Source organism: Tamandua tetradactyla, chromosome 6 (genome assembly GCF_023851605.1).
Source record: "Tamandua tetradactyla isolate mTamTet1 chromosome 6, mTamTet1.pri, whole genome shotgun sequence".
NCBI classification, from domain to species: domain Eukaryota; kingdom Metazoa; phylum Chordata; class Mammalia; order Pilosa; family Myrmecophagidae; genus Tamandua; species Tamandua tetradactyla.
In genome coordinates, this window is record NC_135332.1 from 24,466,343 (window position 1) to 24,491,780 (window position 25,438).

Below are 25,438 nucleotides of genomic sequence, written 5' to 3' on the forward strand. Positions count from 1 at the left end.
TTTAACTAGAATGACTTTTTCCATGAGATCTTTCCACCTGATTTAAGGAAGTTGGGTCATTGGGCTGTTTGAGACTGAACTACATTTGGGGAGGGAGGGAGGTCATTCTCCTGCCCTCCACCCTCAAGAACAACACACCTTTACTCCAACTTTCCTTTTTACTACCTTATCCCACCCTTAGAGGGAGAGGTGGATGAAGGATAAGGGACAAGCAGTTTTCATTCTTTTAACTTCCACTGGGGCATGCCTGTGCAGGCCTAGCAGTGGGATGGGATCTAGAGGGGATCTTAGCTTGGTCAAGTTGGTCACTGACCTTACAGTTTCCTCATGAACTGCTTGCAAACCACCAAAAGGCTGCCTCCCATTGTGACAGCAGAATTCTTTCTAAATCCTCCCCCTTGTCTCACCCAAGGCTTTGCCCCACCAACAAAAGACATGACAGATACAGATAGACAATGTACTTGTTTCTAGCATTTTTATTGGCTGCTAAGTCTGATGTGGGAATACTCCCTCCACCCTCCCCACTAGGGAGTGGGCCCTCTAGAAGCATCTGGGCTTGAGTGGGATTGCTTAGTGGTTGACCCTTGGCTGAGGAGGTGGTAGGGATGAGGGTGGTAGGCTGCAGGACTGATACCTTCTACACATAGCAAACAGTTCCCACATGCTTGGCTCTTTTCTGTAATGGGGCTGCATTCTCCAAGCCCCAGTCTTCTGTACCCTCAGTGCTGGGGCCTTCCTTGCTGACTTGTATTGGTCAGAAAAGCAGCAGACTCTGAGAACATAAGCTCCATGGTGGACCCTGGTGTAAGGAAGACACATAGCTTCTGTTCTGGATCACTGGAGGGAAAAGAAAAGGCACTGAAGAAACCTCCAGGGTGGTGGGAGGCAGTCAAAGATGCCACCAGTTACCATTCCCTGGGTTCTCCCTCCCTTGGGCCCACCTCACCATCCTGCCAATATCCCCGGCGAATGTCACCCCCTTGCTTGCCCGCTGCTCCTGGGAGCCAGTGCTGCTGCCACTCAGAGAGTTCCTTCGCATGATGCCTGGGAGTAGGATGGGGGAAGGAGAGCACTGAGTGAGGGAGAGGGGAGCCAGTGCCCCAAACCAAGGAGGAGATCCCCAGGGCCTGAAAGAAAGCTGGATCAGTAGGGAGGGGAAATATGGGAGCTGGGCAACTGCAAGCTCACCAGGGCCTGGGGGCTCGGACCGCTGCAGGCTGTTGCGGCGGGAGGTGGGAAAGCTGCCCTTGGAGAGGCGGCGCTGGCGGCTGGATAGCATGGCGGCTGGTGCCACAATGCCGGGTGGGGGCTGCTTCCCAAGCCGGCTATACAAGTCCTCAATTTCCTTTTTCTGTAGTGTCTGTAGTGCCTCCACCTCTGACAAGTGCCTGAGGATGCACCAGGGGCACATGAGGGCCAGCCACACATTCTGCTCTCCCAAGACTGCCTCTTACTCCTCCATCTTCCCCAGACTCACTTCTGCCGAAGACTCTGGAGCTCAGCCCAGAATTCTTCATCCTCCCCGCTGCTCTCTGACTCCTCACTGCTCAAACATAAGCTGCTGTAGGAGTAGTTCATCCACACGGGGCTGGGATGGCTCAGTGGTGGCGGGCTGACCCTGAGTTGTGGCTCCTTCTCATCGCTCCCTTCCTCCTCCTCAGCTGCAGCCCCCAGGCCTTCAGCTGCACGATCACTCTCAGCCAGATCCTCCCTGGTCTCTGGCCCACCTTCAGCACTATCCTCTGTGTCTGAGCTCTCTGAGGTCAACTGAGGGCTTGGAAGCTTCAGAGAACTGGAAAGAGTTGGGTATGCTGGCTGCAGGGGGAGAGGCTCAGCCGGTTCCTTGGATGAAGTCACTTGGAAACGTCCAACAAGCTGGGACTTTCCCTCTATAGAGAGACAAAGTGGAGATGTGGGAGGAGAGAGCTCAGTGGGGTAGAGATAAATAGGCAGGGGAAGTTCAGTGGTCAGAGGCCTTACCTTCAGAGATAGGTGCCAGTCTGGCTTCACCCAGGAATGGCCGAGCAGGATTTGAGGAGGCCTATAAAGTATGGGTCCATGAGGGAATGATCCAGAATGAGCTTCCCTAAGCATCCCTCTTGTTTCCTACTCACCTCACTCTTCATCTCAACTGTGAGGGGTGAAGTACTCTCTGGGCCATAAGGAGCAAGGGGAGGAGGCGGGGGTAGGCTAGGTAGGGGTTCATGAGGGGCTGGAGGAGACTGGGAAAGGAGCCCAGGTGAGGGGGACAGCAGAGACTGGGCCACAGTCATCACAGCCAGTGAGAAGGCACTAGCCAGAGAGAGGAGAGGGGCTGTTGTGGAGGGGAGGGGAGGAGAGGGACTTGGAGGAAAGGAAGGGAGATTAAGAGTGACCTGGGAACAACTGGGAGAGATTATGGGGGGAGAATTTGGAGGAAGAGAACTCTGGGGAAACTGAGAAGATGGGATTGGAAAGAGGGATGCACTGGGGGAGAATGGAAGTGGAGAGCTGGGGAGTTGTGGAGGGAGAATTGAGGAAACCTGGGAGGAAACAGGGAAGAATGGGGAGGGGCTGGGGCAACATGGTGAGGAAGCGATGGGGAAGATGGGATCTGGGAAAAGGGAGGTTCTGGGGGAAAGTGGGTTTCCAGGAGACAAGGGAGTTCCAGAAGATGGGGAGGTAGAGAAGGCTGTCCAGCTCCTCTGCTCCAGGGCGGAGTTGCTCTGGGGCTCTGCTAGGGAGGAGGGCATATTGAGATTCCAATCTCCCATTCCCTATCCCCTTCCCAGGAAAACCCAGGAGCAAACCCAAGGCCTGGGGTGAGCAGGGGCAGAACTCAGTACATACCACTGGAAGGGTCCGGGAGGACAGACAATAGCACTGGCTCCTCCTGAGGGAGAAAAACAGCTGCGATTTGAATAGGGGGTTTCAAGCTGGGGGGTTAGGCTAGGACCGATGAACCTTTAGAATTTCATGGATGAGTTTCAGGGGATCCAAGAGTATGTTTGCTGAAAGGGGCAACTTGCTCTCAGACCGTTCAGAAATAATATGTATACATACTTTAGACAGAATGAGAAAAAGAGAGAATGATAAAGCTAATGCAGCAAAATATTAACATTTGGTCAATCTGGGCAAATGGTATCTGGGAGTTCTTTTCTATAACTTTGAAATTTCTTTAATAACAAGAATTTTTAAAAAGCATGCATTAAACACATTTTTCTAGAACTAGGGCCCATGGCTTTCATCAGATTCTCAAATGGGGGTCTATGGCCCAATGAAGCTTAAGAACCACAGTTTTAGGGTCTCAGAGATAAGAAAGATTGAAAATCCAAGGGGACTGCGGAAAACCTTGGAGCAGGGAGTCTCTTCCCCCTGGAAGGTGCCCAAAGGGGTCTGACCTGGCAGACCAGAGTGTCTTCAGCAGCCTCCACAGAGACAGTATCTCTCCTCAACAGGGTCTCCACTCGCTGGATAATCTCCCGAATTCGGCTCAGGAACCCATCTCGCTCCGAGGGCAAAATGAACTCATTATACACCTGGTGAGCATCCACAGGATGAGGAGTAAGGATGCAGTAACCCCACTTGTCTCTCTTTCCCTGCCCATGATCTTTAAAAACAAACCCTTCACACCACTGTTTCCACCAACCACCATCCTACAAATGTTTAGTAAGTACTTACTGCTAGGCAATGTGTGACATACAGCAAAATATACAGCTTAGAGGAAAGGAGCTAACATTCATAGAATGCATGTATATACATGGATTATATATATATATATATATACACGAGTGTGTACACACACACACACACACACACACACACACACACACACACATATTACAGTTAACACCATCAACAACCTTCAGGGAGAGGTCAGTATTAATGTGCCCATTTTAGAGTTAAGATAACCAGTATTCAAAGAGGTTAAATTCAGTCTGCCCAGGATAATAGGACTTGAACCCAAGTCTATCTGATGCCAGAACCCGAGTTCTTTCCAATATACCATGTTACTCTTCATGCTTTTGAACACAATTGCTGCCTTCGCAGGGCTTATAAAGCATACAGTACAGGCCCACATACGCATTACCCCACACACAAGCAGGCAGTTAAAACTATAGCAATAAATGGTATATGTCACAGTCAATTTCACAAACACTTATTTAGCACCTACTACTGCCAGGCATTGGGCTAGGAAATGCAGAGTAGCATGAAACAAAGTCCAAGCCCTGAAGCCCAGAATCCAGTGGAAGAGACAAATAGATAACTCAATGTATTTCAAATCAGTCCAGGATAACTAAGGCGCTTATAAGTGAGGAATGGATAAAAATGCTATTCCAAAGAAGGAGCAGGTTACGCCACCCCAGGGGGGTGGAGGAAAGCCATGAAAACTTCACAGGGGAAGGCCTTAAAGCTAAGCCTGGAAGGATGGATAATAGAAGCAACCCTTTATTGAGGATACATCAGGTGTAGACACTTTGTCATACACTATGTTATTTAATCCTCAGAATATCTTCGCAAATAAGTATTATCATCCACATCCTTAGCTGATGAATAGCTGAGGTTCAGAGAGGTTAAGAAACTTGCCCAAGTTCACTGGGTCAGTACATAATGGAAATGAAATTTGAACTCAGGTCTTACATGAAAGTCATCCCTTCCTCCAGCCCATACTGTTCATCAAGAAGGCCAAGAGAGCAGTGTGAGCAATAGCTTTGAGGTACAAAAGGGCAGCGCACACTCACAAAATAGTGAGGATTCAAGTCTAGCTGCAAGTGCTATGAATTTTAAAGACCATGCTCTGGGGTTTGGACCTTACTGTGTAGAAACAGGTAGATCTGGGGTTAAAAACAACAAAATCAGCTCTAAGTCACAGGAGAATTCTGCTGCAGAGGAGAGGAGGGTGGACTGGAAAGGAATAAAAAAGGAAGGCATGGACCCTGAGTCCAGGGAACAGGGTTACTTTGGCTGGGGGGCATCTGCATGGGCTTGAAGGCTCAGTAGAGAAGCCTCTCATGGTGAGAGATTCCTGAGCAGAAGCAGGAAGGCTTCCCCCTAGCCTCTTCAGAGGACCATTAGGTAACCAGCTGATTGGAGGAAGACTCTGGAAGGATCAAGCGGCTTGAGGGAAGGTGATAAGACTCATGTGGTAAGTAATATTTTGTCATTGTCTTGCACACAAGGTAAATGACACAATGGAGGAAAAGCTTCAGAGAGAGTTCCTGAAGTCTGATGTCTCCACCACTTCCATCCATCCTTCAAGCCGGAGGCTGGCATCCACCACCCCACGCCACTGAAACTGGTCTCATACAAAGACCTTCCACTAACAAAAGTCAGGGTGGCCTTGCCTCAGGCTTCACCCTACGCCACCTCTTTGAAACTCTCTCCTTACTCTGCTCTTTTTTTCCAAACCAAAACTGCTTCACTGTGGACAGAACCTGCCTGGGGGGTGGAAGGCCCACTCTGCCCCAGAATAGGGGCTATGGAGAATGGATGTCTAGGATCTAAGGGAGAGATGGGTCAAGGAAGTGAGAACAGCTTGGAAGACCACCAGGTCCTAGGTGGCCAGAGACAGAGTCTGGGGATCCAGCAGAAGATACAGTGACCACCAGGGAGCTGGGTCTTAGCACATCTGTTGGAAGGTGAGCAGCTCAGGCCTACTGAGCTAGGTGGTGGAGCAGCCAGGGGATGGGTGGGGAGGCCCCAGGGGAACATGCTAGGGGGTAGGAGCAGCAGCTCCAGAGAACTTATCACATGCTGAGAGGTCTCGGACAGGTACAGGGGAACCTGGTGCCCACAAGGCAGCAGAGAGGCCAAGAAAAAGGTGTCTTCACAGCACACCACTAGGAACCCTGCATACCTAAGCATCTGCTCTCCATTCTGATAACCTGCTGAGGGGGCTAGAGGCCTGAAGCCTCTGCCCGAGGCTGCTTCATACAGCAGCCAGAATGACAGGTAATACATGGTCTAACCTGAGAAGGAAGCCCCCAAGTTCATGCCCTATAATGTCCCGCTTCAGCCTCATAGGTGGGGTCCCAGGATGCTAGCAGGGACATCCTTGAGGGGGCCACTTTCCAGGTCACCTAGGGGGGAGAGGTGAATAAGTTCCTGGGAACTGCTCAGGAGGCAGGCCTGGGGTGTTGTTAGGCTACAGCTGCTCCCTCGAGCTCCAGGAAGGACTAGGGATTGGAGTTGGCCTGTGAGGGTGACCCTGGATCGCCTGAGCCTTTCTCCCCAGAGTTCTAGGCCTTGTCCTAGCCACTGCCCACTGAGATATTCCTCAGGCACCTCCTCCTCTCCTGAGTCCCAAGACAGAGGGGCCTAGTTCAGCATACCCTGCTTGGGGGAGGGCAGGGAAACACCTCTGTGGCCCTGAACTTTGCCTGTTTTCCCCCCTGCCTGGTACCCTATCAGACTCCAGGCCTCTCAGCAGCCAGGCCCTGCCCAGCCCTCTCTGCAAGCCTGAAGACGCTTATCCCCATCCTTCCCTGCGTTTTTACTAACATCTTCCCAGACTCTTCCTACTTCTCTGGCTCCATCTCTATATCCTTAGATGACCTACTCCACCCCACTCCTCTTTCCACCCAGGAACTAGAGATATCCACTAAGACATACTCTCAGACCCTCTATGAGTCTGGCTTTGCCAATTCATCTCCCTTTATCCTCAACACTCGACTGACATCCTAAATCTACCTCTCCAGCCCTGCTTGATCCATCTCTGATGTCTAAGAATCTTGGTTAGTCTTTCATCACTCAAACTCATCATGACCCCTAAAAAATCCTACTTTCATTTCTAACTTCCTCTCTCCTTTGGTAACCTGCTCCCATTAGCCCAGTCTCTTCAAAGTACAAGTTGCTCTTGACCTCCCCTCTCCCTAACCCCCTATCATATGCACTCAGCAAATATTTATTGTGTACCTGCTATGTGCACTGTACTATGTCAACAGGTTGTTGGATTACAAGTAAGTCATTTTCCTGAAACAGGTCTCAGATTCACCTCTTCTCTTCTTTGCCCCTAAATTCATTCTCTCTTTGGTCCATATCTGGCTTCTTATGTCCATCTCCTGCCCCCTAAAACCTAGCCTCACCATGTTACATTCTGCCTAATTCTTAAAACCTTCTACAATCTGGGCCCACTTTACTTGCCTAGCCTTCTTCCCACGATTCTCCTAAGACAACCCTTAGCTTTAATATTGGCCTCCTCCTGGAGCCCTCCCAGCCCCACATTCAAGTCACTCACTATTTCCACACCTTAGTTTATACTGGATCTCCAGCTAGACATGCCCTCTCCACTCTGCACTGCCTTTCTTAGCCATCTGTGGAGACCTTGCATGAGTCCCACTTCTTCCCCCTGCTGCCCCAGCCCATCCTTTTCTTAAAACTTCAGCATTACATTACTAACATGCACTTTACATGTAGCGCTTGTGTGTATACCTTTCTCTGTTAATCACAAATTCCTCCATCTGGAGAGTCAAACTTCTCTGGATAAACTGAAATCTCCCTCAAGAGTGCCAATCAGTGCTTTTAAAAAAAGTGCTGTCTGGCTTGAGGGGTTTTAGCACAAAGGGACATCAAGAGGGAGACTCTTGCCCCAAACACTCTGTCCTCGTCCCTCTACCTCCTCACCATGGCAGCTGCGATCTCCTCTGGGCTGTCCCCATCCAGATCAAATCGGAAAGTCACCATCTTGCTGTTGTGTGTCTGTAGCTGGCACTCAACCACTCTGTCATTCTGGTCTGAGACCTTCAAATTCAAAGTCAGCAGAGGGGAGGTATCAAGCCTTCTGTCCTTGTCCCATGTCCAGACCCCACTCTATCCAAGTGACAATGGGCAGGTTGGGATTGGAGAGAAGCAGACTCCACTCCCAAAATCTGATATCAGAAACTGCTAAGTGCCTCTTGGGTACCCACATCACCCATTGCTACTCCCTTTTTCTGGCTGACCTCAGCCATCTCACTGACAGTTCCCTCTTGGACCTTATAGGCTACTTCCCATCTTCTGTGCTCCTTCCTTACGCTAGTGACCCGCAGCCGGGATCGGGGTCTCCGCCGGAGATTTCTCCCTGGGAGTCTCCTCATCCGCTCCATCCTTTCTCCCACATCGCTGAGGCCTGATGCTGCATCTGAGGCATAGCTGGAAAAGGGAAAGGAGATAGGAGTGTCCGAGTAGACCTTGGGTCCCCAGTGCTCCATATCCCACCGTAGCACCCCAACTTGCACCAGAACATACCTTTCTCCAGGGGAAAAGTCACTGCCAGGGCCAGAACGTGGAATGGATAGAGCAAAAGCCTGAAACAGGACAAGGGTTCATGAAGTCACAGGATAATAATTTTTGGGATCTAGGGAGATGATGGCAAGGATGCTGAGGTTCTATGGAAGTAGAACTGGGGAAGATGAGGACAAGAGTAATGAATTTCCAAAAATATGGGGCCAGGTCATGGGGCTGGGCTTCACAAGGACAGAGATAGGACATGGGCTTGGAATGGCTGGGCGACCCCCCATGTGACCCCTCTCACCGAAGGCAGGCAGAGATGGGACTCAGCGGGGCTGGATGGCACCACCCCAGGGGGCTGAAGGGCAGGGTCTGAGGCATCCAGGAAGCCGGAGGAGCTGAGGTAGCCATCAGTCTCGCAATCCGCTGGTTGGAGAGGGAGGGGATCAAAAAAGGGGAAATAAAGAGGAATGACGGCAGAGGAGGGGAGCTGCCTGAGCAAGGAGGAAGGGGGCTATAGACTGTTTCCTCCCAGAGGGTGCTTCATGGATAGAGGTGGAAGGCAACATGAGTGACAGTGCTGCTGGGATGAACTTTTAGGTGGGGGCAAAGATCAAGAGTTCTGAGACCCAGGTCCCAAGGGTGTGACTTACAGGTGGTGGATGAGTAGCTGGCATGGCGGAAGAGGAAGGGTTGGTGCTGGTCTGCCTCGGGCTCCTCGGGCTCAGGAGGAAAGGCACTGGGGGCCCCAGGAGCCATGGGGGCAGCTGGTGGGGGGAGTCCTGGTAGGGGTGGGAGGGCCTCCAATTCCCGAGCTTTGCGCAGCTTCTCTCGCTTTCGCTGGATGGCAGCAACCCGTTCACGCACCGCACGGGCCACTGGCTGGTAATCAGCTTCACAGACCAAGCCCAGAGCCACCTGGAGTAGGGGGGGTGAGACGCGCTGACTGGGACCCCTCCCAGAGATCAGGACACCTCCTTCGGGGGGCCTCTAGGGTGGCGAAGGAAGGGAACCAATCTTTATTGATTACCCACTATGTCTGTTACCTGACAATTTCTTACATTATCATTAAGCTTTCCTAACGAGCTTCTAAGACAGTTTTATCAGTCCTATTTTAGACATAAGTAAAGCAGTGACATGTTCATGGTTATACAGTAAATCCTGGTTCTCAATAGATATGGAGGAGTTGCAGGGTGGGCGTAGATTTTGCTCCCTAAGGGTCCTCTGGCAATGTTTGAAGACATTTTTAGTTGTCACAACTGTGAGGAGAGGCCACTGTCATCTGATGAGTAGAGGCCAGGGATTTTGCTTAACATCCTAAAATGCATAGGACAGTCTGCAAAACTAAGAATTACTGGGTTCAAAATGTCAATTGTACAGAGAAGGTCAGGTTTAACAAATGAGTGCTCAATCATACTGATTTTTCTTTTAGCCTCCAGTACCTTAGAGCAGCTAGAAATAAAAACCTAAAATTGTGGAACTGCAACCCATACCAAACTCTGAAATATGTTGCTTTTACATATATATGTTATCTAAAGAAAAGGAAGAGAATAACAGAGAACATAGGATTAAACAAATGATTATGACTGCTGAATCATTTCTGTTGGTCTCCAGTGTCTTGGAGCAGCTAGAAGAAAAAAACAAAAATCATGGAACTATAACCCATACCCAACTTTAAAATGTGTTCCATAACTACTTGTTAAAATGTACTTGGAAATTCACTGCTTTTTTGTATATATGTTATATTTTACAATAAGAAAGAAACGTTTAAAAAAAAAAAGTCAATTGTGTCAAGGTCAAGAATCCCTGAAGTAGGTACTGGACCAGGATTTGCTCTCAGGTCTGGTTTGATCTGGGCTATGAAGATCTGTTCTTATGCCACATTTCAAGCACATTCTCCGGTTCTTGACCCACCACGATGACTCCACCATTTCAACTGCCATTTCTCTATGGAGAATCCCATACTCCCTCTTTTCCACCCTCAGGTCTTCCTAAACCAGTCCCCAAGCTTCCCTTTGCCCTGTCCCATCCTCTACCTCTCATGGATGCCTCTGCCTGTCCACCATCTTCCATCTGTCACCTCTTTATTAATTTCAGACAAACTTTACTGGGCATGTAAAAGAAATGGGGCAGGGTGATATGACTTGAAATATGAACAACCTGAGTTTAAATCCAGTTCTGCCACTTACTTGCTGTGGGACCTTGGACAAGATATTCAATCCTTCTGAGCTTTGTTTCTTCACCAATAAATTGGGATAAAATTATCCTCCATGAAAGGGGGAAAATTCAACTTCCCCAAGCGGAGAATTCTTGATATTCTGACAAGCAGTGGGGACAACCAAAGCAATAGACTGAGCCCCCAATGTTGGGGGTTGTTCATAAGAAACTTAACCCCACAAAGGATAGGCTAAGTCTACTTAAAATTAGGCCTAAGAGTCACCCCCAAGAGAACCTTTTCTGTTGCTCAGATATGGCCTCTCTCTCTCTCTCAGCCAACACGACAAGCAAACTCACTGTCCTCCCCCTCTCTATGTGGAACATGACTCCCAGGGTATGTACCTTCCTGGCAACATGGGACAGAAATCCTAGAATGAGCTGTGACTCAACATCAAGGAATTGAGAAAACCTTCTCGACCAAAAGGGAAAAGAGCGAAATGAGACAAAATAAAGTGTCAATGGCTGAGAGATTCCAAACAGAGTTGAGAGGTTATCCTGGAGGTTATTCTTACGCATTAAATAAATATCACCCGTTTAGTCAAGGTGTAATGGAGAGGCTGGAGGGAACTGCCTGAAAATGTAGAGCTGTGCTCCAGTAGCCATGTTTCTTGAAGATGATTGTATAATGATATAGCTTTTGTAATGTGACTGCGTGGTTGTGAAAACCTTGTGTCTGATGCTCCTTTTACCTACCTTATCGACAGACGAGTAGAACATATGGATTAAAATAAATTTAGTAGATTGAAATGCTAGTGATCAATGAAAGTGAGGGTACGGGGTATGGTATGTATAAAGTTTTTTTTCTGTTTTCTTTTTATTTCTTTTTCTGAATTGATGCAAATGTTCTGAGAAATGATCATGATGATGAATATACAACTGTGATGATTTTGTGAGTTATTGATTATATAACAAGAATGGAACAATCACATGGTAAGAATGTTTGAGTTTGTATGTGGTTATGTTTCATTAAAAAAAATGATTATGGTGAAGAATACACAACTATGTCATGATATTGTGAGCCACTGATTGTATACCATGTATGGACTGTGTGTTCGTGAAGATTTATTAATAAAAATATTAATTAAAAAAATTACCCTCCATGCAGGGTGGTAAGAGCAAATGCATGTGGAAGTGCTTTAAGCCATGTAGGGATGTGGGTTATTAATGCACTCCTACCAGAAGTCAAGTACTGCCAAGGATAGAAAAATCAATAAAACACAGTCTCAGCCTTCCACAAGTTTATGGTCTAGTGGAGGAGAAAGACAAGATGGTATTTAGGTATAAAACAGGACCAATGGTGATGGGTGCTGTAATGGAAGATCTGCTGACCTGGAAGGAAGCATTTCATTTTAACTCTAGAGAGGAAGGCTTTCTGAAATTGGTGATTCTGAGCATGGAAAAGGAATGAAAATGGGAAAGAGAAAAAAAAACTAAATGGAGAGAAATAGATAAGCAGGAGGGAAGAGCACTTCAGGAAAATGGATCGGCAGGAGCAAAAGCAAGGTTGAAGGTCCAGGATTTATTCTGGGAGAAGAAAATGTCAACATGTTAGGAACACTGGGTATGCGTGTGGGTGTGACAGGCAGAGAGAAACAAGCAGGGAGACACCTGCAGGAGACCTCAACAGGACAATTGAGCCCTCCTCCCACCACCCCAGTGACCTAACCCTGCGGCATTGGCCCCACCCTTCACACACCCAGCTCCAGCTGGACAGTGCATCCTCCTCTCACCATTTCCTGTGCCACCTCCTCCGCCGCGTCCCGACCCAGCTGGAATAGGAACTCGATGGCTTGGTTGTCCCGCGGACGCCCTCCACGCCGGGCGTCCTCCATACGCAGCCAGAGCTTGAGGCCGGGCTTCTCGCCGTCGTCCTCCTCCGCCAGTTCCACGTGCACGCCTCGCTCCTCGCGGAAAAAGGCGTGAGCCAACAAGTCCTGGATGGTGAACCTGGGGGTGGCGCCGCGGTGAGCCGAGCCCCTTGGCCCCGCAGCCGCCGCAGCCCTGGCATCCCCACGTCGGCCCTCCACCTCACCTCTCGTTCTTATCTGTGCGGATGCAGCCTTCAATGATCTCCTTCACCTCTGGCATTTTCACCTTGTAGAAGCTGTTGGGCTTTGTGCCCTGGGGAGAGGGACTGCGTGAGGCCTTGGGACCTCTGTGCCTCACTTCTCTGCTTCACACACACACACACACACACATACACACACACACACACACACACACACCGCCCGAGGCGGTAGCACATGCACTGGCGAAAGCACAGCAACTGCTATTGGAAAATTTGATTTCTAATCCCAGTCCCCCCAGGTATTGGCAGTGTGACCTTGAACAAGTCTCCCACGGAGCCTGTTTCCTCGTTTATAAAAACGCAAAGCATAGCATTTGCCCTGCTCGCCTTGCGGGACAGCTGGAAAGATCTGGTGAGAGACTGGGTGTGAAATCGTTTGTAAACTCTGAGGATCACAACACATATTTTTCTAAATAGCTCCTATAGGAGAGGGTGTGTGTGCATCCAGTATCCTTCCATGTTCAGCAGAGGCATCTTTTGTGTTTAGCCTGTTTTCACTAAGGGAAAGGGCACTGACCAAGGGCTGGTGAGGACAGGAAAATGGGAGGGATGCTGGGATTCCCTCTCATCTCTAGCCCCCTTACCGAAGTGACCTTGCGGTAGATTTGCGCGGCATTCTGGCACTCGGAGTACGGATACTCCGAGGTAGCCATTTCCAGCATACACATGCCAAAGGCATACACGTCCACGGCTTCATCATATTTTTCTTCATACATCTCGGGGGCCATGAACTCCGGGGTTCCTGTAAGGTCCATAACAGGGATCAGACTGCAGAGTCTTGCCTTCTGTCCTTGTCACTCCACTGGAGCGCACCATAGGCTAGCATCCCAGGGCACAACGCTGCGAATTCTGGAGTCCACGTGGCTGACCCTCCCCTACAGTGTGTTGGGAGGCAGGAGAGTGCTACAGGTCTCTGCCGCTTCCCCATGATCTCCTAACGCCTCAGATCTTGAAGGACCCTGCAAGGAGTGGGGGTCATCCCCCCAGGCGCTCTTCTGGCAGAGGAGAGATAAGAATGGACAGGACTCTCCGGGAGGGACATACCGATCACGCTCTTGGCGAAGGAAGCGCGCTTGAGCGTGGCCAGGCCCAGGTCCCCGATCTTGACAGAGCCAGTAGGGCCCGTGATAAAGACATTATCGCATTTGAGATCCCGGTGCAGGATGGGGGGCACCCGGGTGTGTAGGAAATGAAGCCCCCGCAGGATCTGGCGGCTCCAGCGCTGAAGGACTCGGGGCTTCATCTCGCGGAACCGCCTCAGGTACCTGCAGGAGGGCGCACAGCCAGGGTCGCGGCGGGGACACCTACACGGGGAAGATGGCCCTCACAGGGGAACTTTCCCTCCCCGATCAATCGGCGCCACCGCCTCCACGTCTCCTGCGATCATTCTCCTAGCTTAGGTCCGCACCGGGCTCCGTGGACAAACTGAGTCGGGAGGTGGGGTGGGTAGTATAAAGTTACCAAATGGGCCCGGCTGTAAATTCACAGACAGGGCCTGGGCCAAGGTGCTAAGGGAAGACAGGAAGATGACTAAGCGCCGAGTGCGGGGGAGGGCCTCACAGAGGAAATTACTTTTGTGTTGCTTCTTGAAGGATGAGCTGGAGTTCAAGGGTGAAAGGGGGAAGGATGGAGACTTTCCAGGCAGTCAGGACACCCTTTTCAAAGGTACCGATTCAGCGAGTGACAGGATGGGTGGGAGGCGCTGAGGATTCAGTTTGTCTGGAATTTAGGCTGAAGGTAAGGCTCAATCCTACCAATTTTGTGAGCAGGTTAATGAGTGAGAACTTTATCCCAAAAGGCATGTGCAGCCTTGACCGGGTCTTAAGGAGGAGAATGATAAGATCAGATTTGCTATTGAGAAAGATCCCCTAGGAAGACAGGATGCTGGCTTAGAGGAAGGCAGAGAAGGGGGAGGCCCTTTAAGCAGCTGCTGTATCCCTCCAGGCCAGTGAGGTAGGGGGATGGAGGGAGTAGTGAAAGTGAGTAAGGGGGTGTTAAGGAGACACCTGAAGACAGACTGATGGGGGCAGGATGGGAGAGAGATTATGCCTAGTGTGGAGGGAAAGGAGAAATCTGTAGAGACGCCCAAGTTTTTGGCTGGTGCACTGGATAGAACTGCCATTCACGGAGGCAGAGACACATGATGGCTGGGTGGGAGGTGGTGGGACTGGATTTTGACCTGGGCATGTAGAATTTGAGGAACCTGGAAGAAGCTCCAGAATTACTGGGGAACATCCCAGCCCCACTCCCCTGTCCCCTCCAGGTGCAGAGCTCACGTCTTAAGTGTGCCTGAGGTCATGAGTTCGGTGACCAGCACGATGCAAACCTGTCCCCTCAGCACTGACTTCCACGAGTCATAAAAGCGGACAATGTTGGGGTGCTGCAGCCCCTTGAGCATCTCGACCTCCTCAGAGAAGCGTTGCCGCTCAGCCCGAGATAGTTTCCGAGTCTGTGGGATGGAGGAGGGGGGTCATGTCAGTCAGGCCCATGACGGGGGGGTGGGGGGGGGGGGGCACATGGGTCAAGGCTCGGGAAGAGATAAGGATCAGACCTGGATAAGGCCAGGTTGGTGGGATCACTTGCCCAAAGGGCCCCAGACCTGAATTTCCAGTCTGGTTCCTTGGGCTACTCCAAGGACGTGCCCATCCTGGGCCATAGGGCCACCCCTTAGACCCCCTGCTGGACACAAGTGCCTTTATGAAACCCAGTGCTCAATAGCGCCATTGTGGCCGCCTGGGCTGGCCGTGGGGCGGGAGGGGGCACCCGGGGGATGGCAGCGGGCAGGCAGCAGGCAGGCAGCAGGCAGGCAATGGGCAGGGAATTGGGGCCAAGAAGGGGGTTGGCCCCATAAACTGGGAACTGCTAGATTCACACAGGAGACAGGAGGGCTGCGGAGGGAGGTACAAAGACAGAAAGCATCCAGGACCAGCCAGGAGACCGCCCAACCAATGGCTATCCCGCCCTGTTTCAACGCCCCCACCTCCTTCCCCTGCCCCCGCCCCTCGCGCCCCCCCCCCCCCCCAGTTTGGCTGCCTCTCCTTGCCTGGCCTTGAGCCTGGGGCGCGGCACTGGCAGGAGCAAGGGGCGGCACTGGCAGGAGCAAGGGGCGAGCCCCATGCCAGGGCCAGAGGGGAGGAACCCTTCCCTTGGGCTCCATCTCCGAATCTGAAGTTGAAGCTATGGGTCCAGAGTTGACTGGGTACTCCCCACACATAGGCAGAATGGGAGATGTGGGCAGAATATCCTGTACCCCACCATCCCCTGGAAAAGGAGACATTTGGGTCTGGGAAGGGAGAGCCCAGGTAGGCAGTGGGCTGAGACACAGGACTAGATTCAGGCCTGGGCTGGAGCTCCCAGACTGTCTCTGACCCCTCCCCCCCCTGCTGCTCCCCACCCCCTATCCCATCCCCATCCCAACCCGCGCTGGGAAGATGTTCCAGAGTCTGATTGCTCCAGAAAAGTCTGGGAGGGGAGGGCTCCATTCTGCCACAACTCTCTAAATGTTGTGGAAGTGGAGATGATCCTGCCCCAGCTACTGGCCTCCCTTACCCCAGCCTCCTGAATGCAAAGCAGAATTTGGAGGGGGGGAGAGAGGGGTGGGGTGGGGGTGGGGTGGGGGTGGGGTGGGTAAGACCAAGATCACACTTAAGGTCTCAGGACTTAGGGGAAAGGGGAGGAAGATAGTGCATACTTGCAGCCGGAAATTGTGGGACCAAGTGTCCCCAGATCCCAAGTGGTCCTCCCATCCAATTTCCATCCCTTTTCTTCACCTCTCAGGGTTGGGTATGGAGAATTTAAATTGTCCGTGGGAGAGCCACCATACACTACATGCCTCAATTTCTCCTACAGCAGCTCAGAGTCAGGCAGATCCACTGATCACCAAAGCAAGAGGACTGGGGTACCTGGACATCTGACTGGAAAAACATGTCCCTCTCTTGCTGCTGTCCCCAGGTTTCCCATCCCAAGACCCCCAAAAGGTTTCATCCTGAGGTGCCACCAAAGACCTAGCCACACCTGTAGCTCACACCAGGCCACCTCTACCGTAGTGTCCGTGTCCAGTCCTCGATACACAGTCTTGAAGGAGCCGCGTCCAATTTCGATGTCAAACTTGAGGTATCGGCCATCTGGGGACGTCGCCACAGCCTGGGTCTCCGTGTCCTCCTTCTCCTCCTGTTCCCGCCGCCGCTGCCGGGCCGCGGCTTCTGGTACCCTCGACGGTTCCCCGGACCGGGGGCTTCCTGCGGAGCCCGCGAGCTCGGGACACGCAGAGTCTGCAGCCTTTAGCGGGACTCCTCCGGTCCATGTGCCCTCGGGGTGCTCTTCCGAGCTGGGCGGTGGACTTTTTGCGGGGTCAGGACCAGTGGAGTCCGGCGGATCGGGGGGCTCCAGAACGGGTGAGACTGGCTGGGACCTAGAGCTCAACAGTCCCAAGTCGACTGAGCTACGGCGGCTGAGACGGGAAGAGCGCGACCGGGTCTCAGCCTTGCCGGAGAAGCGGCGCGCCCGACGAGGAGGGGGCCCTGGGTGGGGCGGCCCCACGGCGACGAGGGGCGGCTGGGGCTGCAGGAGCAGATCGGCCTCGGTCTGGGACATGGGGACTGCGGTCTCCGGGCCCGGGGGTGTCAGCATGGGGAAGGGTGGACGCCGCCGGGCGGTAAGCCGGGAGGCTGGAGGAGAGGCGGCCTGACAGCCCCACCAGCTCGGTGCGCCGCGATGGGGTTGAGCAGCTGGGGCCCCAGTCCCCGGCTCGCCTCCCTGCAACCCCGCCCCCCCTGCCCCGCCTCGCGCCCCGCCCCCGCCCTTACCTTCCCGGGCCGCCCCCTCGGAGTCTCCCTCTCCCCCCACCGGAGCTGAAGGAGGGCAGTGCGAGTCCCGCCGCGCTGCTCCTCACATCAGTCGCCGCCCCGCCCCCGGCGGCTTCCCCTCCTCCCCGGCGCCTCCCAGCGCACCGACCTTCAGTCTCATTCCCAGGCGAGAGCCAAGTCCGATGGAGTGGCGTGTTCTCCCGCACTAAGTAGTCCGCAAACTTGTTTGTGTCGGGAGTGGAAGGAATAGAGGTGGGGTGGGGGGGAATCCTGGGACACGGAGAGTAAACGTGACTGCGTCTCCTGGGCTCTGATAGGGGGATGGGGTGGGGGCGATTAGAGGGAGACCACTCGTCTGCGCACCCCAGATAAGGCAGCACCACCGGCTCCTAACCGACCGGAGTAGCCCCAGGCCCATACTAAGGTCAATGGAGAGAAGGTCTGATTTTCTCCAGTGACGTTTTCCTCCTAGGCTGCACAGGGGTAAGCTGTGCACCCCAGGACATAACCTTCTCCAAACCAACGGCCGGGGTCACCCATCCCCTCAACTTCTCCACCTTGGTTGCAGCCTGCCCCTGGCCAGAGTGGCTGTTTTTGCTGTGTGGGCTCTCCTTCCGCCCCCTTGTTTGCCAAAGTCTCCAATAAACCAAAGTCTACATCCGGTTTACCCCTTCTCAACTCCCTTGACCACAACTACCCCACCCAGGCCAGATGGATAGATGGAGGGGATTCAAAGTCCTTCAGGGCTTTAGTGGGGGAGACAGAGAAGGGGAAGCCATTAAGTGACTCCAATTACAGAGACAGAAAGCAGTCTGTCCCCAAGCTGTGTTTCATCAACACTCCTCCACACAGCCCACCTAGCAGATGTAAAACCATAGGCTCACTAGAGCCCATGCCCTGGGAGATCTTTTCATTCACAAAGGCCATTAGCCTCTCATTGGCTGGAATTTACTCAGATGGTAACAGTTCACAACCTTCCCCAGCCCCTTTCCAGTAGTAATTTGGAGGCAGGCAGTAGGAGTTGACTTTTTTAATATCATAAATCTGTGTCTGGCCCCACCTCTCGCTGCCAGGCTCCTTGTTGGGCCTTGTATCTTCATATTGCCTGAAAGGCTGCCTGCAGCCAGGGCTTCCCCCATCCCCTAGGAAGGATGCAGCACCAGCCAGAGAGGGGACGAAACGGTAGCTAAGGGAGTAGGAGGGGGAGGAGAGAGATGCTTGTATAGGCGCGTGTGTGTATGTACTTACATGTATGAACACATGTAAAGTGTTAGGTTTACAGACCCCAGCTCAGGAAGTCTAGGATGGGAGAGGAGGTAGGGCAGGAATAAGTGCATCTTTTCCCCAGATGCCTCAGCCTCACCCTATCCCAGACTTATAGGGTAAGTAGAAAACCTATCCCTGGGTCCCAGACTTCAGGACTGGAGCCCTTCTGAGTCTGGTAGAATCACAGATCCAGTTGTAGGGGGAAGCTGGGTCTGTCTCCTTTTGAAAGCCCTGGAAGGGTGGGAGGTCAGAAGTAAAGGGAGACAGGACACTGCTAGAAGAACTTGACACCTCGGCCATCGCTGACAGTGATGATCTCCGCTTTGTGCTCCTGCTGTAGGGCCTGCAGAGCCCGCAGTAGGGTTGCTTCATCCAGCCCATGGAACTCTATACAGAGAGAGATGGGGCAGTCAGGGACACTCAGCTCCTTGGAGCCAGGCCCTCTGAGGACAGCAGAGTAGCTAGAACTGAGACCTTGACAGGTCAGGGTAGGCAAGTGCCATCTATACTGCCGCAGCTGCCACCCATACTTCCCGGGCACTCTTTAAGAGCAAGGGGTGGAAGAAAGCCTGTGTCAGCAAGAAATAAGCATTCATGTTTATTTCCCCCTTCCTGGTTCTCAAGTCATACTCAATCCCCACACCCCTTCCCATTAGTATATGATGCACAAGGGTAGCACCACCTTCTCGCAGGCTACAAAGAGAGGGTCTAGATAGTCCTACCTAAGGAAAGTCAAAGCCTTATACTGGACACTGACCCTAGTTGCACATTTATATCCATCAAGATAATCTGTTAGAACACAAAGTACAACCAGTACTCTAGGCCAGGAGACTGTTAAGGCCCAGCATAGATATCTGCCTTTTCCTAATTAAAAGGGACAAGACTAGGAGTCAAGGACCAGCTGAGTGCCTAGAGATATGGCAAGATACTGCAGGGAGGTGTGAGAGGCAAGAGGCAAGCCCCGACAGGCTTGCACGCCTCACCCCTTGCGGGAGCCCAGATCTTGAGTCAAGGAGCTTACTTTCGGAGGAAGCCTCCAGCTTTTCCCAGCCTAAGTAGTGGTCTGGGCAAGGCTGCAACACTGAAGTCATGGGGTGATGGTGGGAGTAGCAAGCAGAAGCCTGCAAGGCAGGGGGAAAAGCCAAGAGTTGTAAACTCTGCTGAGGCAGACAGGGTTTGGCAGAAAGGGGAGGCACCCCTTGTTACCCCAGCTAAGACTGGAACTTTTTGTGATCCTGAGGAACAAAATACAGAGCCAGGAAGAAAAGAGTTAAGAGTGTATTTATGCTATGCAACAATGAAATATACAAATCCTTGCCTGGCCAGAAATCAAAATATTTAAAAGGGTTAAGGGTGGGGGTGTTAACCTAGTTCCTTCAGCTGACACCCACAAATATTGAGCCCTTTATAAGAATAAAGGGTGAAAGAAAGCCAGAATAAATAAGAAATGAGATTTCAGACTTAATCCCTGGCCCTGGTTCTTCATTCGGCATCTATACCAGTAATTCTTAACTTTTCAGGGGGCATAGATGACCTTGAAAATCTTATAATAATATGGATTCTATCCCTAGAAAAATGTACATATACCCACACAAGCTATTTTTTTTCACATGTGAATTCAGGTGATCTAAGACCTGGAATCCTGGACATGGGTTAAAAACCTTTTTATTAGGTAATACTTATAATTCAGAGAAATGGGAAGTCTGAATGCCAGTTAAACCAAGACTGGGGAGAGGAGGATTTAGATGACAAAATGTGAGGGCGGGGTGGGAGAAGTATTACCCTGATCCTCTGTGTCTTCTCCATTGGTCAGTTCATACAGGGTGAACACAGAATTGTTTTGGCCACTCTTGGAAACCTGTGGAGACAGAAAACAGAGATTAAGCAAGGACAAGAATCTCCTGAAAGAAGGCAACCTCAGCAGTAGCACCTCTCTGACCGAGGGGTAGTATCTATTCCCAAACCAGGGCTCACTGTTCCCTCTGCAGAGTGGTCTAAAAGCCACAAACCCTACAGGTGCTATATTTATATGTGTACACAGAAATTCAAAACCACTAAACCACAGACTTCACGTGTCTAATGAGTGACCTCTCATTCTGGTTGCTTTCCTGTTCAGAAATGGGTGGTGTGTGTTTATTGTTTTAGTTGTTGATGCTTCTTCCCCTTCTCTCTCTTGGAAATGTTTAGAGCCTAAGGTGGTTGGGGATTTGGAGAGAAGAGTATTCTTTCCCTACACCCACAGTGGTTTAGAATGTCTCATTCAAGTTGCTTACAGCTCCATAAGGATGCAGTGGGGGAGGGGCCCAAGTTTTTTTTTTCCTTCCTTTCCCCATTTATCTCCTGTGGCCAGAGACTCTAGCCAACAATAGTACCCATGGTTCCCAGTACTGCATTCTCCAAACATGGCCTCATATAGCCCCTGGACTCCTATGAGCAAAAGAAAGGGAAGTTCTGTGCAGCCAGGGAAATTGAGTCACTGAAAAAGAGGCTTGCTTGGAAGGTTTGCACCTCCTCTTTCTGCCCCCTCCCCACTTTGCTAGGTCTGGATCTCAGAACACCAATTATCTGCTGGGCACAGATTAATTCTCCTTCGCCATGAGCCACCGCTGAGTATCTGGTGACGAGATGGTCTCACCCACTGATAGATGAGTTTCCCCCATTCTTCTGGCCTTCGCCACATGATCAGAAAGCTAGACTTGTTCTTATCCAACCACTCGAGGTTCCCTGTAAAACAGACACTTATGAAAGCATCATACTCTGAGAGAGGGAAATACTAAAGTGAAATGGAGTGGAAGAGAGCTTTCAGAAAGAGATTAGAGCGGCAGAGGGATTGGACTGTCTGAGCTCCAAGCTGGGAGAAAGGAAAATATTGTTAAAGGGGAAAGACTTGTCCCACTCTTCCCTCAGAAAAACCCAGCTAAGAGGAAAAAATAAGGAATCTAGGAAACTGAACCTACCTTTCTTCCTTAGTTCCTCTAATACAATTTGGATAGATTCCATAGGAAGCTTCCCTGGTTTAAAGTTAAGGGAATGGCTTACATTTGAACTGGGTAGAAGTAAAATTCTCAGAGCCAGCTCCTGCTGAGAACCAACTGACCCTTCCTCTCTCTCCCACAAACATACATATGCAATTCCCTCATAGGATATAAATTTGCATTTTCTGGATATTGGGGGGAGGAGAAATTCTTCTGATTAAAAGAGCTTTAGAGAATGAAAGATGCTACTATTTCTCACCCTTTGCCCTCTCCTTGCCCCTCCCCTCCTTGAGATATTTTAGGCATGAATCAGGCAGCAAAACCAAATGATCCTAACTTCCTGGCTCAGGGGTTGGAGTGGGCTGAGGGTTATTATGGTAGAAGAGGGGTTTAAGGCTCTGACAGGAGAGGGCAGCAGATTCAAATAGCCAAAAGGGCTGAGCTGAGAAGGCTGACATTGAGCTTTACAGGCAGAGATTCTAAGACCTGAAAGACACCTGGGCACTCATCACTGCCTAGGACAAGAAGTTGACCCTAGGGTTTGGTACTGCATTTGGGGAGAGAGGATGGGATGCCGATGGGGGTAGGTGGTTCAGCCACACATGTTCTGCTCTTCCTCTGGTCCAGTTTTGGGGTAACCCGTCTATCGTGGATGAAAGGTTGGGGAGGTTGAAATCTCGGCAGTAGAGAAGGTGTGGAAGTGCATCGATGAGGGCGGGGGGGGGGGTGGTGAGCGGGCCCCTGAGGATACGCTGCAGCTTGACGTTGTTGAAGAGGGGGCTCTCCTGAGCTTCCATTACCGTCATGCTGGATTGTTTGTGCAAGCGGCAAAAGGACAGGACCAGCGAGCACCAGGCGGCCAGCTGTTTCTGCCGGGTGTCCACGTTCGGCTGTAACCTGCGGGGTGAAGGAGGTGGGGCGCAGAATTAGGGGGCGTGAACAGACAAGAGACAGCATTTGCGGAGGGGCGCGACAGGAGGAGGAAGCGGGGTTTAGAGTGGTTGATGGTTGGATCCTTTCTCCCCTCCCTATGTGAAGCAGCAGGTCTGAGCCCAGGGTCCGGGGAGGGAGGGAGGCACAGCGGGGCTTCTTGGGGTCTGAGCCTCACGTAAAGAAGGGCGGGAAGCGATACTGCCACGGCCACTCGAAACTCATCGCCATCGTACTAGCCCCGAGAACCCGGAACCTCCCGACAAAGAACTTCCGGTCTCCGTTTCTGTACGTCCGGGCACAAAGTGCAGCAGAAAGGTTCCGGATACCTCTTCGGAAGAGGGGCGGCCCGATCGCCCGGGTCCTCTTCTTCAACTGTCCCTGCTATCGTTCTAAAAGTCCTTAATTTTTACAACAGGATGTCTTCTCAGGAACCTGAGATGTCTTCTAGTTCAACCACCTGGAAGGGCAGTGACTTCGCTAAGGCGACACAGTTTGTTAGTATGACTGCCAGTAGAATTCAGTCCTCCAGACTCAAGCCTAGGCTTGCTTGTTTCCACTATGCAGGCTTCTTTTTAATATTAACATTCATGCCAATTACCATTTAACTTAAAGTTTGCTCAATTCCTCAGTCTCCTCCATTCCTAATTCCTTTGGCTCCACCATTCCTCAGTTTCCTGTAGCATATATGAGAGTACGTCTTGTAGCTTGAATTAGTAGAAACTGTTCTGCTTCCATGATTCAAGAGCTGCCGTCTTGGACCACTACTATATAACTCCTGCCTCTCCCACATCCTCACCTTCCTGGTTGCAAGTCCTAGGGCCCCTTTTTGTCTTATCTGTCTCCTTACCGAAGCTAGACTACTCAGTTCTATCCTCTTCCCCCTGCCCCACTTTTCTTTCTTTCTTTCTGTCTTCTTTTTTCTCCCTCTCCTGGGCTGCTGTGTATTGCTGAGAAAACGTCACCACGACATGTTGGCTCATCCCCGGATTCCCTGACTAACCTTACTGCTGGGGTCTCAGGGCAGCCATGTAACCTTTAATTTGTCTTTTATTGACTCTCTGTCACATCCCTCAAGGTAGCTATTCAACCTTTTCCATCGAGCCACTCTACCTGCCCCCAGCTCCCCACTCGCGTAGAATACCTCCCCCCAATTTTAGGAGATTGAGATCATGCATGTGGACCCCTTAATATTTTTTCTCTCTACCTGTCACAATTCTTGACTTATGCCTCAAAAATCCTTCTCCATTTTTACTCCTTCTTCCTTTCTGGCTCAGAGGAAGAAATGTCACCATTTCTTTCCAAGGCCAACAAATTGGCATATCTTCTTTAGCCTCTTCTTTGCAACTTCCTCCAGGAATTCTCTGTCTACTATCTTCCCTCTGTTCCTTTCTACTGGTTCTGCTCCTTTAGTCTACAAACATACTCAGGTTGTCCCTATTTGAAAATACATAATTTCCTTTACCTGCCACCTTCTCAATTTCCTGTCTGATCTCTAACATTTCTACCACCCAAATCCATCCTTCATTGTGCACAGTGCCTGACACATAGAAGTGCCTGACAAATAGGTGTTGAATGAACCATTCAAATGATAATGCTTTCTCAAAAGTCACCATCTCCTTTGCCTCCATGGCTCTGCTTTATCCTTGTTCTACTACTACCTCTCTGATTGTTCTCCCTCATTCCTTAAATGTGTGTCCCAAGAACCTAATCTCAGCCTTCTTCTTTTCAATATACCTTCTCTCCCCCTCTCTCTCTTTTTTTTGGATGCTGTATGGTGGGGTCACATTTCATTCTTTTTTCCATCATACCTTCTCTCTTACAGCTCTTGTTCCTCTCATAGCTTCACATGGCATTTCTGTGCAGAAAACTCCAAACCTATATTTACAGTTCCAACCTTTTCCCTCACCACTATCTACTATTTCTAACTCTTTGCAGGATACAAGAACTTGAATGTTCCATTGTTACCGCACATTCTACATTCTTTCCTTCAGGCCAGTTCCTCTTTCTAATGGTCCTTTTCTATTATTACTGGTTTCATTCTTCTGGTAACTCAGGTTCAATGCCTGCATCAGCCCTAAACGCCACTCTTCTTCACAGCCTCATATCCATCTCCTGCTGTCCCCACCCTCAACCCCTTTAATCATCTCTCCTGGTTTTTAATTCTGTTCCATTTCTCCATTCACCACTCTTCCGAGCCAGGTTCCCATTTTCTCAAACCTGGATTATTGCACTAATTTCCTAATTTCTCTCCTCTCCTCTAGGGAAATGCACTTCATCTGAAGCTAGTTTGTGTGGCAACTCCGCAATCACCCTCCTCTGATCATCCCAGCCAGATATGACCTCTCCTCCTTCCTTTGCACTCAGATAATGTTTGGCTTGTATCCCTTCTGTGACTCATCACACGCTCCATTGTTTTCATTTGTGAACGTCAGTGCCCCTACTAGATGAAAGCCATTAAAAGCAGAAACCAGGCTTTCTCTAACTTGTCTTCCCCACACAATATACTGCACACGATAGGCCCTTGATGCATTTTAGTAAAATGCATGAAGGCAAACATGTGCCAAGAAAGGGGTAGATAAAACATCTTTAGGAAAAACAGATGCATTCATGGAAATAGAGCAAATATATTTATCTCAGGAGAAAACTCAAAATGTCTAAGGGAACAGGTGTGTCTCTAGAGAGACATGTGTCCTGGGAGGAGAAGAGTGTCTCAGAGAATGAATAGATACATTCCAGGATGCATATAAACATATTTCTATGGAATAGACAGGCATGTCCCAGGAAATGGCCACACATACTCAGGGAGGCAGATATTTCAACAAGGAGGAAAAAGAGTCCCTAAAGAGGCTCAGCGTGCCGCAAGGAATAAACAGGTCTCTCTCTGGAAAGCAAAGTTGTTTTCCAGATGTCTTCGATGACCTGGCAGGTATATCCCAGGGAGGGCGGAAGGTGGGGGGTTCCCAGGTGAGAACTGGGCTTTATATGTT

The 25,438-nt window shown here is 50.7% G+C and overlaps 2 protein-coding genes across 5 annotated transcripts; both read right to left on the minus strand.

Moving 5' to 3' along the window:
* Positions 1–461: 461 nt before the first annotated feature.
* On the minus strand, positions 462–17,116 carry WNK4 (WNK lysine deficient protein kinase 4). Of its 4 annotated transcripts, XM_077164298.1 has the most exons (20): positions 16,487–16,587; positions 16,164–16,386; positions 14,749–14,921; positions 13,517–13,737; positions 13,057–13,214; positions 12,437–12,525; positions 12,135–12,351; positions 8,841–9,105; positions 8,492–8,613; positions 8,206–8,264; positions 7,992–8,109; positions 7,603–7,719; positions 3,381–3,518; positions 2,830–2,872; positions 2,115–2,716; positions 1,981–2,041; positions 1,478–1,889; positions 1,189–1,388; positions 947–1,044; positions 462–799 (listed from the first exon to the last, which is right to left on the minus strand). In XM_077164298.1, the coding sequence occupies exons 2-20, from the start codon at positions 16,227–16,229 to the stop codon at positions 755–757; spliced, it is 3,204 nt and encodes a 1,067-aa protein (XP_077020413.1). In that variant the 5' UTR covers positions 16,230–16,386; positions 16,487–16,587; the 3' UTR covers positions 462–754. The 4 variants fall into 4 exon arrangements, with proteins under 4 accessions (XP_077020413.1, XP_077020412.1, XP_077020410.1 ...); XM_077164297.1 differs by lacking the exon at positions 16,164–16,386 and having other exon boundaries at positions 989–1,044; positions 16,487–17,116; XM_077164295.1 differs by lacking the exon at positions 16,164–16,386 and having other exon boundaries at positions 16,487–17,116.
* A 1,176-nt stretch (positions 17,117–18,292) lies between these two features.
* On the minus strand, positions 18,293–22,798 carry VPS25 (vacuolar protein sorting 25 homolog). The gene is made up of 6 exons (XM_077164314.1): positions 22,627–22,798; positions 22,270–22,415; positions 21,501–21,554; positions 21,179–21,267; positions 20,326–20,401; positions 18,293–18,930 (listed from the first exon to the last, which is right to left on the minus strand). Exons 1-6 carry the CDS (start codon positions 22,677–22,679, stop codon positions 18,818–18,820), a joined length of 531 nt encoding a protein of 176 aa, XP_077020429.1. The 5' UTR covers positions 22,680–22,798; the 3' UTR covers positions 18,293–18,817.
* Positions 22,799–25,438: the final 2,640 nt, after the last annotated feature.